At 36.6% G+C, this 14356-nt stretch overlaps 1 protein-coding gene across 1 annotated transcript in view; it reads left to right on the top strand.

The window, feature by feature from the left end:
* Positions 1 to 14356, top strand: part of LOC123536072 (adapter molecule Crk-like) — a 47079-nt gene that overhangs the window by 16679 nt on the left and 16044 nt on the right. Inside the window, exons 2-4 of the mRNA XM_045318873.2 lie at positions 5265 to 5387; positions 9595 to 9748; positions 14054 to 14098. Coding sequence (XP_045174808.2) covers positions 5265 to 5387; positions 9595 to 9748; positions 14054 to 14098 — 322 coding nt within the window. The remainder of the gene's footprint in view (positions 1 to 5264; positions 5388 to 9594; positions 9749 to 14053; positions 14099 to 14356) is intronic.

Below are 14356 nucleotides of genomic sequence, written 5' to 3'. Positions count from 1 at the left end.
TAAAGTTGTGTAAATGCCAGGTCACACATTAAACCGGAATCCACCTAAAAACCGGAATACACCGGAATACACTTTCTATAACCAGAATACACTTGTATTTTTTTAATTAAAGGTATTTTTGAAGGTTTTTTGATATAATTCAATCATATATATCATAAATAATCAACATACCAAAGGAAAATACAATACGTTCACGCACAACGATTTTATAAGAAATTGAAATTCGGTAAAAAAAACAGTCCAAAACCGACAAACCGGCAAATTTCCGGAGCCCTGCTTGTTAATTTTGTAAAATGCAAATAAAATCTTAAGATTGCATAATCTGAATTTATTGAAATTTTGAAATGTTTTGAACAACATGTATATTTCAAAATACACTGTCATACACAATTACTTTCGGCCACATATTAAGTTCTTCGTTGAAATAATCAACACCTTGTTGTGTTTATTACGCATGACCCCTTAGTGTGACATGTAGATATCTGACTTTCCGAAATAATTTTTGGATGTTATCTGATAAAACATGTTGCTAATCTAATGTAACACCATACTTTTCTACAAAATCATGCACAATTATTTATGTATTTTCAATAAGGAAATGTTTGATTGACCCTGATCACAGATGACATCTCAACCACCTCATTAGGGATAATCATTCTGTTGTTGTATGAATCAGTAGTTTATTAAAATGAAATATTAGTAATGACTGAGATTGTCCTAATACATATGCTTAGAAGTCATGAGAAAAATCCAGTTTTAAGGGCAGATAACTCCTAAACAAGCACTGTGACCTATGACTGTTTTTGCATTTAATCATGCCAAAAATACTATGGAATGCTTCTGAAACATTCCTCATGTGGATAAGAATCGTGTATGGTCTGGACCAGCCTACGGGGCAATAGTCTGAAACTAGAACACAACAAATAATTGGCAACCGTTGAGCCTTACTCATTTGGCTTAAATCGCGATGACTTATTTTAGGATCTGATGTTTTATAGTTGTTATCCCTCTAAGCCTTACCTGTATTTATGGCCGAAAGTAATTGTGTATGACAGTGTATTTTGAAATATACATGTTGTTCAAAACATTTCAAAATTTCAATAAATTCAGATTATGCAATCTTAAGATTTTATTTGCATTTTACAAAATTAACAAGCAGGGCTCCGGAAATTTGCCGGTTTGTCGGTTTTGGACTGATTTTTTACTTTTCAGACCGATTCGTGAAGTGAAAAAACGAAAAAAATCGGTCCCGTAAATATGGAGAAAAGTATAAATTTTGGTCTGAAATCTCAATACACAATCACCTGCCAAGCAGGAAACTGTTGGTCGCACTCAGATAATCAATAAACATGTCAAACGGTCTGATTGTCACCTTGATAATCGGTCCGTAATTAGCACGTGACGCAACCAGTGCTCGCGCGGCACATCCTTTAATGTTTGCAGACAGCCGACTGCAATGTATAAAATATTTCTGACTGGTTTCCAAATGTTTCTGACTGGATCCAAATGCTTTCGACGGGGATCCACTTCTTTTATTTAGAATCCGACGGATGGTTTATTTCAAAAGGCTATGATGAATCACTGGTAAAAAACAAACGGTCACTGCATTTAATGAGACATCACACGGGAAACCGATATAAATAGTTTTCATAATTACTTGATTTATAAAAATTACATGATTCATTTGTTGGGCCTCTAGTTGAAACAAGTACAGAAAATCGTCCTTGCAACCCGATTGTACAAAAAAAAAGAAGAAAAAAATCGACTGGCAAACACGAATGATAAAGAAAACCAGAGTGGCACTGTTTATCAAATCGGTCTTTTAAAAAACGTTTCAAAATGAAATTTTGTTTACATCAGAAGAGAACATATAACTTTATAAAATGTAGTTACTTACTGAAGTACAACGCCAGTAAAATGATCCGTGGCCAACCCGCGTGACCTTTTGGTACTATACATGCTGGAAATTCGATCTCAGCGTTCACATTTATAACGTACACATGAAAGAATGAGGAAACTTCACAAAGTATCTGCCGTGAATACGGTACCGAAGTCCCGTGCCTTAGCTTTTAGACTAGTTAGGTACACGGTGTCAATGCCTCGGCAATTTTATCCCTTCAAGTATTTTCTCGGAAAAACATCGAAATTTAAACAAAGTAACGATCACATATAACACTGAATAACTGTCTTCATTGTATGGTAACTCGCGGTGACCGGTAAATCATTCTTATTACATGACATGCTCATTTCTTTACTCTATCACGTTTTATAAATATGGTATATTGGTAATGCGGTGGGTGGGGTAGCGCGATGTCATGATTTTCGTTTCGGACCGATTGAGTTCTCAAAATTTCCGGAGCCCTGTTAACAAGTGTTAAATTTAATATGAAAGTAGGTGCTACCTAAAAGGCAGAGCTCCCATGAAAAATCACCAGTGCCCGTTAAAAATTAAAGGAGTGGTGCTGGAATTATCTGGAATTATGGATTCGTTTAGGAAGTTTATGTTCTTTAGATCTATTAAAATTATTAATGATAATTCATGATTTCTGAATGCATGTTTTAGACTGCATCAAGATTAATTCTCGACATGTGAAAACTCTACAAATATTCTGTATATAATCAAAAGAAAGTTTGGTATAGATTAACATCTGCACCAAGATAAAGAAAAAGAAACGTATTTGAATAATTTCTGTTATTCTTATTAAAATGCACTGCATCAACAATTTTACATAACTTATTATCATACTGGAAACCAGTCACAAAATGATAACTGCTTCAAATTGAAAAGCTTGAACTTTGAAAATTTCAAACCTAACAGAATCTCATTACGCCAATAGCCAAAGGAATTCTGTGTCTTTGCGTGTGAATGTTGGGCAATGAGGACTTAATGTAAAAAGTTAAAGTTCCAATTCCAAAATTAATTACAAAAGACTTTAGTTATACAATATTTTCAAAACTCATAATAGAGATCTAATACAAAAAAAAAAATGAAATAAAAAATAAAAATTAAAAAAAAAGACTGGTCCAGGTGAGGTTCGAACTCACGACCTCTGAATTACAACGCGAACTCGCTAACCACTACACCATTGTGGAGTTATGACGTCTTGAGACAAACATAAGTATATATAATAAAGTTCAGTAATGGCAGCGTGACAAAAGTCGTTTCAAACTGAAAATATTGTGTTTTATTTCTTTTTTTCTTCGTAGAAAATGTATTTAGCATTAATTTCTTATTATCAAACGCTCATTTGCATTTTTATTCAATATTCAAAGCAGTAAGCGAGACGCTTTTGTCAACCGTAAACAGTAAGTGTCTACTGACGTCTTTACTGATTAATTACTATGTGCATAGTGTACTTGAAAAAATCCGAACAACACCGATTCCAAAAAGTACCACGAATTTTCAACTCGATAGTATACACAGTTAGATCTCTCTATACATTTTATTTTTCATACGTTTAACCGTAATGCGACGGATTAAACACATTGCAGAAACTAATGTTGATATATTACGGTAACTAAGAAGAACAATTTGTTTTTTTTTCTGTACTGTGAGTGTGAATACAGTTTTGTTTTAATTAACACTTTAGATTCGGTATTGATAAATTTGTCTGAGTATATTTTTTCTAAATTTTTTTTTGCAAAGTGCTCTGCATTGGAAGATTTGTTCAGTATAGATTAAGAGATTCTCAGTCCATATTGTATGATTTATAGAAATTAAAAGTGAAGAAAAAACATTTGTTTGCGATGTGCAGGCTTGAAACTTGAACAAAAATAACTGCAAGATCTATTATTTACTTATGCTACTGTACAGTGAAAGCACTGGTTGTTTGTCCACACATTAAGAATGTGCTACTTTTATATAACAGACCTTACCAGTGATGTCACAGATCTTCGCTTATTCTATGCTGTTGATAAACCGTTGAAATGTTTCCCTGAACATGTACCTTCACCTTTAAGAAAGCTGTATTTCAGGAACGACATTGAGCCTTAAATCAACGATAGATTTGTCTTTAAATACATAAAAACTATTAGAAATATTTGTAAATGGAAAAAGACACTAAGTTCACTAGTGTTCAAGTTAGTTTACACAAAACTCACAAACGTAACATTTTAAAAATATCTTTTTACTTGCATCACTGTAGCAAATCAACTGCTCTGCCCCATCAGGTTTCTGAAAGATTTGATTTTTTTCTCAGAGACTCATAGATTTGAAAGTTGCAAGTCAAAAAAATGTTGTTATTTGGATTTCTGAAGTTTTTACTCAGTTTACTGCAACCGGTATTATTTTCCCAGTTTGATGCATACATGTTACATTCTATGCATGATTTTTGTACATACCTGTGCTAATTGGGAGTAAGGTCAAAGTCACAGTCTCCTTGGATCCGAAAACAGTTACCAGTCAATAACTGAAGAACAATTAACAAAGTTTACCTGTAGCCTACAGTCAGAGCTTCTAATGAATATCACCCAGGGCACTAGACAACTTTTGGGGACAGGTACCCATACCCTCAGGAAGGGGAATTTTTCGACGTTTTAAGACAAAAAGAGGAAGATTTTAGCCATATATATGTTACTACTTTTCACACTTATCAATACTGTTTTCAATCATTTCTAACTAATGTAACTATATTGCAGCAGTAACCTTCCTTAGAATAACTTAATGTAACTTGAAAGAGAGTTCATATTTAGTTGTGTCAAAAAACCTGTTATCAGGGGAATTTTCTTCTGTGAAAGGGGAGAAAAACATATTATTTTATGAGGGGAATGGGGCCCATATTCGGCCCCAAAAACGGCCAAACGAGTGCCCTGTCACCTGATGTCTGAGGATGTCCCCTATTAATTGGAGGGTCATTAGGTCAAAGGTCATGGTTACAGTGACCTTCAGACTGAAAATAATTTCCAATCAATAGCTGCAAAATGCTTTGGCTTAGGATTGTCACGGTTCACAGTATGATTGCCAGTGGTTAAGAGATGACCCCTGTTGTTGTGAGCACAGCAGGCCAAAGGTCAGTGTCATAGTGAAATTGAGACTGAAAATGGCTCAAGAATGCTTTCACCAGTAGAGGTCAGAGTTGATAGGATGATTGCCTGTGACCAGTAGGTGACGCTTATTATTTTAGGGTCAGTAGGTCAAGATCGCCACAAACAAAATTACGTACCCAGTTTCCTCCGACATTTCATCCACAGGGACATAAGTGTTTTATAATCAGCTCTTGTCATTGCAGTCTTTTAAATTAGATATGATTTAATTCTGTTTTCAGTTGGTATTTTGGTCCATTGTCAAGAGAAGATACAAACGAAATTTTGGAAAATGTACATACAAATGGTGTATTTCTTGTGAGGGAAAGTCAGTCAATAAAAGGCGATTTTGTTCTTTGTGTTAGGTAAGCATGGAAATTTTTAATATACCTCTAACATGTCTTGGGTTTTTATGCCCCCGGCATCTACTGATGCGGGAGGCATATAGTGATTGTCCTGTCCGTTCGTCTGTCCGTACGAGGTTAACCAAATTGGACCGTTTCATCTAGCATCTTTACCCCGTACTAGAATGACTTGATACTAATGCAGATGTAACCTGTGACCATTCCTTATCATCAGACATCACCTGACCTCAGTTTGACCTTGACCTCATTTTGGACTTAGGTTGCTTTATATGGGCCATCTCTTGGTTAACCAAATGGTACCGTTTCATCTAGCATCAATACCCTTTACTAGAATGACTTGATACTAATGCAGGTGTAACCTGTGACCATTCCTCATCTTCAGACATCACCTGACCTCAGTTTGACCTTGAACTTGACCTCGTTTTGGACTTAAGTTGCTTTGTATCAACAAGGATGCCACTGGGGGCATCAAGCGTTTATTGAATGCAGCTTCTTGTTTTGGACTACGTTGGAACCACTTTTTCCTGTCTGTCTGTCCTTTTCGAAAAATTTAAGACAATATCTTTGTCATCACTGAATGGAATTTCCTAGAACATACCACATTAAATAGGGACATAGATATTTAGAAATAGGCTGCATCCGTCCTACCATCACACTTCATGGCTGTTCTTCACTGCCATCAGTCAAGGCATTTTGACATTACTTAGCACAAATATTTTCCGTAATAAGATGACATGTCACGCGCAAGACCCAGACGACTAGCTCCCAGGTCAAGGTCACACTTTGGAGGTCAAAGGTTAACAGGATCTTATACTCTGCCATTCATCAAAGGATTTCAAAATCACTTTGCACACTTGTTCCCCATAATAAGACAACATGTTGTGCTCAAGATGCAGGTCCCCATTTTCAAAGTTAATGTCACACTTAGAGCTCAGAGATATTAGTTCTTAATTTTTTCCAGTCAAGAACTTTACTATGTATAGATTGATATTCTATGTATAGATGTGTAAATATCCTTTTCCAAAGTTGTTCAAATCATGCCCCTGGAGTCAAAATTGGCACTGCTCATAAATCACTTGTTTCACGCAGCCTTATATAAGAAAACTTTTAACAATTATCGTGTCCCTAGAGCTTAGATAAGCATGTAGTATTGTGTAGTGATCATCTATCAAGTTTGTTCAAATTATTCCCCGGTGGTCAAAATTGACCCCATCCGTTTTTTGCACAGGCTTAAGCCTTATATAGGAAAAAGTCTTCTAGCTTTAAAAAGCACAAGGCCTAGAGCTTAGGTATTCAGTCTGTAGCAATGGCTAATTGTTATGCCCCCCTTTGAAAAAGGAGGGGTATATTGTTTTGCAGATGTCGGTCGGTCGGTCGGAATGTAGACCTATCCGTTTCCGGATGATAACTCAAGAACGCTTGGGCCTAGGATCATGAAAATTGATAGGGAGGTTGGTCATCACCAGTAGATGACCTCTATTGATTTTGAGGTCTGTATGTCAAAGGTCAAGGTCACAGTGACCCTGAATAGTAAAACGGTTTCCGGATGATAACTCAAGAACACTTGGGCCTAGGATCATGAAAGTTGATAGGGAGGTTGGTAATGACCAGCAGATGACCCCTATTGATTTTGAGGTCAGTATGTTAAAGGTCAAGGTCACAGTGACCCTGAACAGTAAAACGGTTTCCGGATGATAACTCAAGAACACTTGGGCCTAGGATCATGAAAGTTGATAGGGAGGTTGGTAATGACCAGCAGATGAACCCTATTGATTTTGAGGTCAGTATGTTAAAGGTCAAGGTCACAGTGACCCTGAACAGTAAAACAGTTTCCGGATGATAACTCAAGAACGCTTAGGCCTAGGGTCACGAAAGTTGATAGGGAGGTTGGTCATGACCAGCAGGTGACCCCTATTGATTTTGAGGTCAGTATGTCAAAGGTCAAGGTCACAGTGACCAGGAACAGTAAAATGGTTTCCAGGCAATAACTCAAGAACGCTTGGGCCTAGTGTCAGGAAAATTGATAGTTAGGTTGGCCATGACCAGTAGATGACCCCTATTGATTTTGAGGTCATTAGGTCAAAGGTCAAGGTCACATTGGCCAGGAACAGTTAAATGGTTTCTGATCTTCTTGTCCAAAACCATAGGGTCTAGGGCTTTGATATTTGGTATGTAGCAAAATCTAGTGGTCCTCTACCAAGATTGTTCAGATTATTTCCCTGGGGTCAAATATGGCCCAACCCCTAGGGTCACATAGTTTATATAGACTTATATAGGAACAAACTTTGAAAAACCTCTTGTCCAAAACCACAGGGCCTAGGGCTTTGATATTTTGTATATGACATCATCTAGTGATCCTCTACTAAGATTATTCAAATTATTTCCCTAGGGTCAAATATGGCTCTGCCCTGGGGGTCACATGGTTTACGTATACTTATATAGGGAAAAACTTTGAAAATCTTCTTGTCCAAACCGCAAAGTCTATGGCTTTGGTATTTTGTAATGTAGCATCATTTAGTGGTTCTCTACCAAGTTTGTTCAAGTTATCCCTCTCGGGTCAAATATGGCCCTGCCTCAGAGGTCAAATGGTTCATATAGACTTATATAGGGAAAAACTTAGAATCTTCATGTCCATAACTTACATCATTCAAATTTGGACCACATGGACCACATGTATAGTTTTGAGTGGCAAGATGAACCTTGACATGAGTTGACCTTGATCTTGACCTAGTGACCTACTTTCACATTTTTGTACCTACAGCCTTCAAATTTGGACCACATGCATAGGTTTGTATACTGAAAAAACTTTGACCTTGTTATTGACCTAGTGACCTACTTTCACATTTTTGAAGGTACAGGTTTCAGATTTGGACCACATGCATAGTTTTTTGTTCCAAAATAAAATTTGACCTTGATTTTGACCTAGTGACCTAGTTTCACATTTCTCAAGCTACAGCCTTCAAATTTGAACCACAAGCGTACTTTTGTGTACTGAAATGAACTTTGATCTTTAGATTGACCTAGTGACCTACTTTCACATTTCTGAAGGTACAGGCTTCAAATTTGGACCACTTGCATAGTTTTGTGTTCCGAAATAAAATTTGACCTTGATTTTGACCTAGTGACCTACTTTCACATTTCTCAAGCTACAGCCTTCAAATTTGAACCACATGCATAGTTTTGTGTACCGAAATGAACTTTGATCTTAAGATTGACCTAGTGACCTACTTTCACATTTTTGAAGGTACAGGCTTCAAATTTGGACTGCCTGCATATTTTTATGTTCTGAATTGAAATTTCACATTGATTTTTATCTATTACCTACTTTCACATTTCTCAAGCTACAGCCTCCAAATTTGAAGCATATGCATAGTTCTGTTTACCGAAATGAACTTTACCTTTAAATTGATCTAGTGACCTGCTTTCACATTTCTCAAGCCACCGCTTTCAAATTTGGACCACATACACATTGTTTTGTACCTAAATGAAATTTGACCTTGATTTTGACCTTGAGCTAGTCTTGAAATTTGGAACATTCAAAATTGGCTCAGTGGCTGGCGCCAAGATCAATCTGTAATCTCTTGTTAGGTTAATAGGTTAAAGGTCAAGGTCAGATTAAACCAGAATGGTAGTACTTTTGTTTACAGTGAGCATATAATTTCTGTTCCTTGTGCAATTACTAAATGCATCAAGGGGGGCATTTCGTGTTCGACGAGCTCTTGTTCTCTACTAAGTTTGTTCAAATCCAGCCACTGTGGTAAAATGAGCCTGCACAAGAGGTCACTTGTTTCTGATAAATGTTTCCCTTCATTACTTGTATCATTTGTTACAGATGTTCTCTGTTGATTCGGGTGAGTGATATAGGGCCATCAAGGCCTCTTGCTTACATTTAAGACAATGAAATTGCCTAGAACATATTTATGTTAGTTTATCAAATCTAAGTGTACAACCTTCAATCTAACAATGGCATACATATACATGAAATACATATATATGCTTGTATTACATACAAATAAATTTGTGGCATAATTATATGACTGAAATGTTGGACCACCATATATTTCTCTAGGCCACCATGATTAAGTAGTTACTGGTCTAGGTGGCCACCAAGCTGAAAATGTTAGTCTTCCTCCCTGCGAATCAGGTTTCTGCTAACTTGGAACTAAAATAACTTTAACTATGACTTAAAATGATTTTCTGCTTGCAGAGAGGACTGTAAAATTAGCCATTACATCATTAATCGTATCCAGGTTGGTGGTAGTGTAATGTTCCGTATTGGAGACCAACAGTTCCCAGATATACCTGCATTGCTAAATTTCTACAAGACACATTATCTAGATACAACAGCTCTTACCTTCCCGGTATTGTATAATCTCCTTAAAGCCCTGCTCCCGTCCTAAATATTAACCTTGAATTGTCACATAAAAAGTATGGAAATCCTGACTATGAACAGTGACGCTTGTCAAAATAGAGTCTATTTCATAAAATTCTGTATGAAATACCTGTGGTTTTGCGTGCTAAAGTGCGGCACGTGGCCATTAACTGTTACCTTTTGTAATAATAGGTTGCATACATACAAAGGAATTTGAATAGCAGCGGAGCAGGGCTTTAAGCAACTTCTCTAAATACAAGACGCATTATCTAGATACAACAGCTCTAACATGCTCAGTATTGTATAACCACCTGAAACAACTTCTCTAAAGAGCAAACACCTCTTTACAAAGAGAATTTCTATCTTATAAGCTGATACATTCCAAGTAACCTGCAAACAATTAACCTGTTTGCAACAAACTCATTTTCAGTCAGAGCTGTTTGAAGAATATTGAGAGCTATTCTACTCATCTGGGTGTCGTCAGCACATAAAAGATCGTGTGGTTTATATTTCTGTCAAATAAAATTAATTTCATATAAATTTAATAGTATTTTGATAGAAAGAAATATAAAAAAATCACAAATATTATGATACTAATTAAACATCGAGTGTTATCTTAACTTGACTTTAACCAAGATCAAACTGTGAACAACAAAATTGACACGAGGTGACATGCTAATTGCCAATAATTACTGGCCATTCAGTCGTAACAAAAATAGGATCACACCTTTGGTTATCAGTTTGCATTGAGAAGCTCATGTCATTTGTCGTTTTTGTGGTGAAGTCATGCGAAACTTAGCAATCACGTGTTTCTCAAAAATTGGGTATCTTCGACGATTGGTTTTGGAAGAAACATGACCCCTAAAAGGGGTCAAATACGGCGGTCGGGAGGCAATTCTGGTGGCTGCTGACTGTGGATGGGAGGTGACCGCTGAATAAAGTGATGAAATAGAGGAAAATCCGTTGGTGGCATCATAAAATTACCGCTGAACAGAGGTGACCGCTGATTGGAGGTGACTGTTAGTACAGGTTAGACTGTAATGAATTGAAACTTCACACAGAGTTTCCCGCTCAGCAAACTAACTTTACTAACCAAGTTAGATAACCTTTGGATTATTTAAATTATGGTCCTTTTACTGACCAGCCTCGATTTTTGAATTCATAGCAAAGTCTTCCTAATCAGGATGGCCATTCCACATCACTTTTTGGTATTGTACACATGGGGAAAATCGCTCTATCATTTTTAGCTTGTCTGAATTTTGAAAAAAATCTATGAGGTATTGTTGTCACTTGATCGTCGGCGTTAGTTAAAATATTTGTTTTTAGGTCCACCTTTTCTCAAAAACAAGAGTTACAGCTTTGAAACTTTGCACACTTGTTTATTATCATTAGATGACTTAGTAGACCAAGAACCATAACTCTGATATGCATTTTGTCAAAATTACGGCCCTTTTTGTACTTTTTGTGTTTCTTGGTTAAAGTTTTTGTTTAGAGCATTTTCAGAGGAGCGATGGCACCCATAGGCGGTGCTCTTGTTATTTTTAATTTCCTTGTTACTTGATGGATTTTTGTTGACATCTTTCTCATTTCTGTCCTTAGCTAAATTGTTACATACTACATTTAAAACTTAGAAAAAAACACAATAAACAAAAGACAAATAAGGTTCGTGTACATAATACAAAATTAAATACATATACATTTTATAAATATTTTTATATAATAATTTTTTAAAAGTGAAAGATAAACAGATTGCTTTGAACAGCCATATCATTGGCCCGCTTAGCCCAGTAGGTAGGGAGCAGGTCTACAGATGCTGGGTCAGGAGTTTGATCCTCATGTGAGGGATATGTTCTTTGTGAAGTTTGATTAAAGACATATTTTCAGAAAACATTCATCCTCCACCTCTCATTTATGTAGGGAAGTGGTCAGTTCTGGTAGAGGATCAAGGAACACTGGTTAGGTTAACTGTCAGCTGTTGCGTAACTGAAAAAATGATGGAAAAGGGTGCTATACCAAGAGCAAACAAACAAATATTTTAACAGTGTATGAAAGATATCCAAGATGGCTGTCTGTTACTAAGATATATTTTGTTTTTACTTGAAATGTAGAACATCATCATCAAATGTATTTGACTTTGCAAATGTGTATACACAGCTACATTCATAAATAAATGTCATGCTGTGACAGCGATTTGATAAATAAAATCAGTTTCAAAAGTGATCATTTCACACAAGAGGTTCTGGCCATCTTTGAAAAGTTTTATCTTTGAAGTAAGATAGCAACAGTTGTGTTTCCTCTCACAAAGCAATATTTTGGGGTTAACAGCCACTCCATTGATAGTTGTAGTTTCCTCAGATAGGCCTTATTAGCCCACCATCATCAGATGGTGGGCTATTCAAATCACTCTGCGTCCGTGGTCCGTCGTCCTTCCGTCCGTCCGTCCGTCCGTCAGTCCGTCCGTCCTTCCGTCCGTTAACAATTTCTCGTTATCGCATCTCCTCAGAAACTACCTGGGGGATTTTGACCAAACTTTGTCAGAATGATGTATTGGTACCCTAGTTGTGTCCCCCTGAAAATCAGACTGGTTCAACAATTTTTTAGTAAGTTATGGCCCTTTGTTTATTTCTATAATTTACATAGATTTATATAGGGAAAAACTTTGAAAATCATCTTGTCCAAAACCACAGGGCCTAGGGCTTTGATATTTGGTATGAAGCATCATCTAGTGGTCCTCTACCAAGATGATTCAAAATATTTTCTTGGGGTCTAATATGGCCCCGCCCCGGGGGTCACATGGTTTATACAGACTTATATAGGGATAAACTTTGAAAAACCTCTTGTTCAAAACCACAGGGCCTAGGGCTTTGATATTTTGTATATGACATCATCTAGAGGTCTTCTACTAAGATTGTTCAAATTATCCCCCTAGGGTCAAATATGGCTCCGCCCTGGGGGTCACATGGTTGACATAGACTTACATAGGAAAAAACGTTGAAAATTTTCTTGTCCAAACCACAAAGCCTAGGGCTTTGGCATTTGTAATGTAGCATCATCTAGTGGTTCTCTACCAAGTTTGTTCAAATTATCCCCCTAGAGTCAAATATGGCCCTGCCCTGGGGGGTCACATGGTTCATATAGACTTATATAGGGAAAAGATTTTAAAATCTTCTTGTCAATAACCTACAAGATTCAAATTTGGACCACATGTATGGTTGTGAGTGGCAAGATGAACCTTGACATGAGTTGACCTTGATTTTGACCTAGTGACCTACTTTCACATTTCTGTAGCTACAGCCTTCAAATTTGGACCACTTGCATAGTTTTGTGCACTGAAAAAAACTTTGACCTTGACTTTGACCTAGTGACCTACTTTCACATTTTTGAAGGTACAGGCTTCAAATTTGGACCACATGCATAGTTTTGTGTTCGGAATTGGAATTTGACCTTGATTTTGACCTACTGACCTACTTTCACATTTCTCAAGCTACAGCCTTCAAATTTGGACCACATGCATAGTTTTGTGTACCGAAACAAACGTTGACCTTTACATTGACCTAGTGACCTACTTTCACATTTTTGAAGGTACAGGCTTCAAATTTGGAACACATGCATAGTTCTGTGTTCCGAAATAAAATTTGACCTTGATTTTGACCTAGTGACCTACTTTCACATTTCTCGAGCTACAGCCTTCAAATTTGGACCACATGCATAGTTTTGTGTACCGAAATGAACTTTGACCTTAAGATTGACCTAGTGACCTACTTTCACATTTCTGTAGCTACAGGCTTCAAATTTAGACCACATGCATAGGATTGTGTACCGAAACAAACTTTGACCTTGACATTGACCTAGTGACCTACTTTCACATTTTTGAAGGTACAGGCTTTAAATTTGGACCACATGCATAAATTTGTGTTCTGAAGTGTAATTTGACCTTGATTTTGACCTAGTGACCTACTTTCACATTCTTTGAAATTGATCTAGTGACCTACTTTCACATTTCTCAAGCTACAGCTTTCGAATTTGGACCACATGCAAAGTGTTGTGTACGGAAATGAAATTTGACCTTGAGCTAGTCAGTAAGTCTTGAAATTTGGAACACTCAAAAATGGCACATTGGTGGGCGCCAAGATCACTCTGTGATCTCTTGTTTTACTATCCAGTGTTGAAATAGTTGAGCACAATGTCTCCAAATACAGCTCTTTAGTCATAAAATCACATAAAATTTTTTACCTGATCAGCATGTTTTTGTGTTGTTTTAATTTATGTTACAAAATATGTATTGATTTTTCAGGCTCCTAGAGAGAAAGTTATAACAAAATACGACTTTCCTGGCAAGGTAAGATTACTAATTATATTTTCAGTTCACCTAAACTGAACGGTCTGGGTTAGGTAAGTCTGGCCAACATGATGATTCATCGTTTGTTAACATTTTACTCTAAATGCCTTCTTGTGAATTGCTCGATGTGTATTTATTTAACAAACCTTACTCCAAAACATCCTTGCATGGACTTCTCTCAATTTAGTTCAAATTGTTCAACTTGACTGCTTTAAGGTGCCACCAGAACTAAAAGAAGAGGTCATTAAATAAACCATT

Source organism: Mercenaria mercenaria, chromosome 17 (assembly GCF_021730395.1).
Source record: "Mercenaria mercenaria strain notata chromosome 17, MADL_Memer_1, whole genome shotgun sequence".
Classification (NCBI taxonomy): Eukaryota; Metazoa; Mollusca; class Bivalvia; order Venerida; family Veneridae; genus Mercenaria; species Mercenaria mercenaria.
Note: the sequence above shows the minus strand (reverse complement) of the source record. Positions and strands in the feature narration are given on the sequence as shown.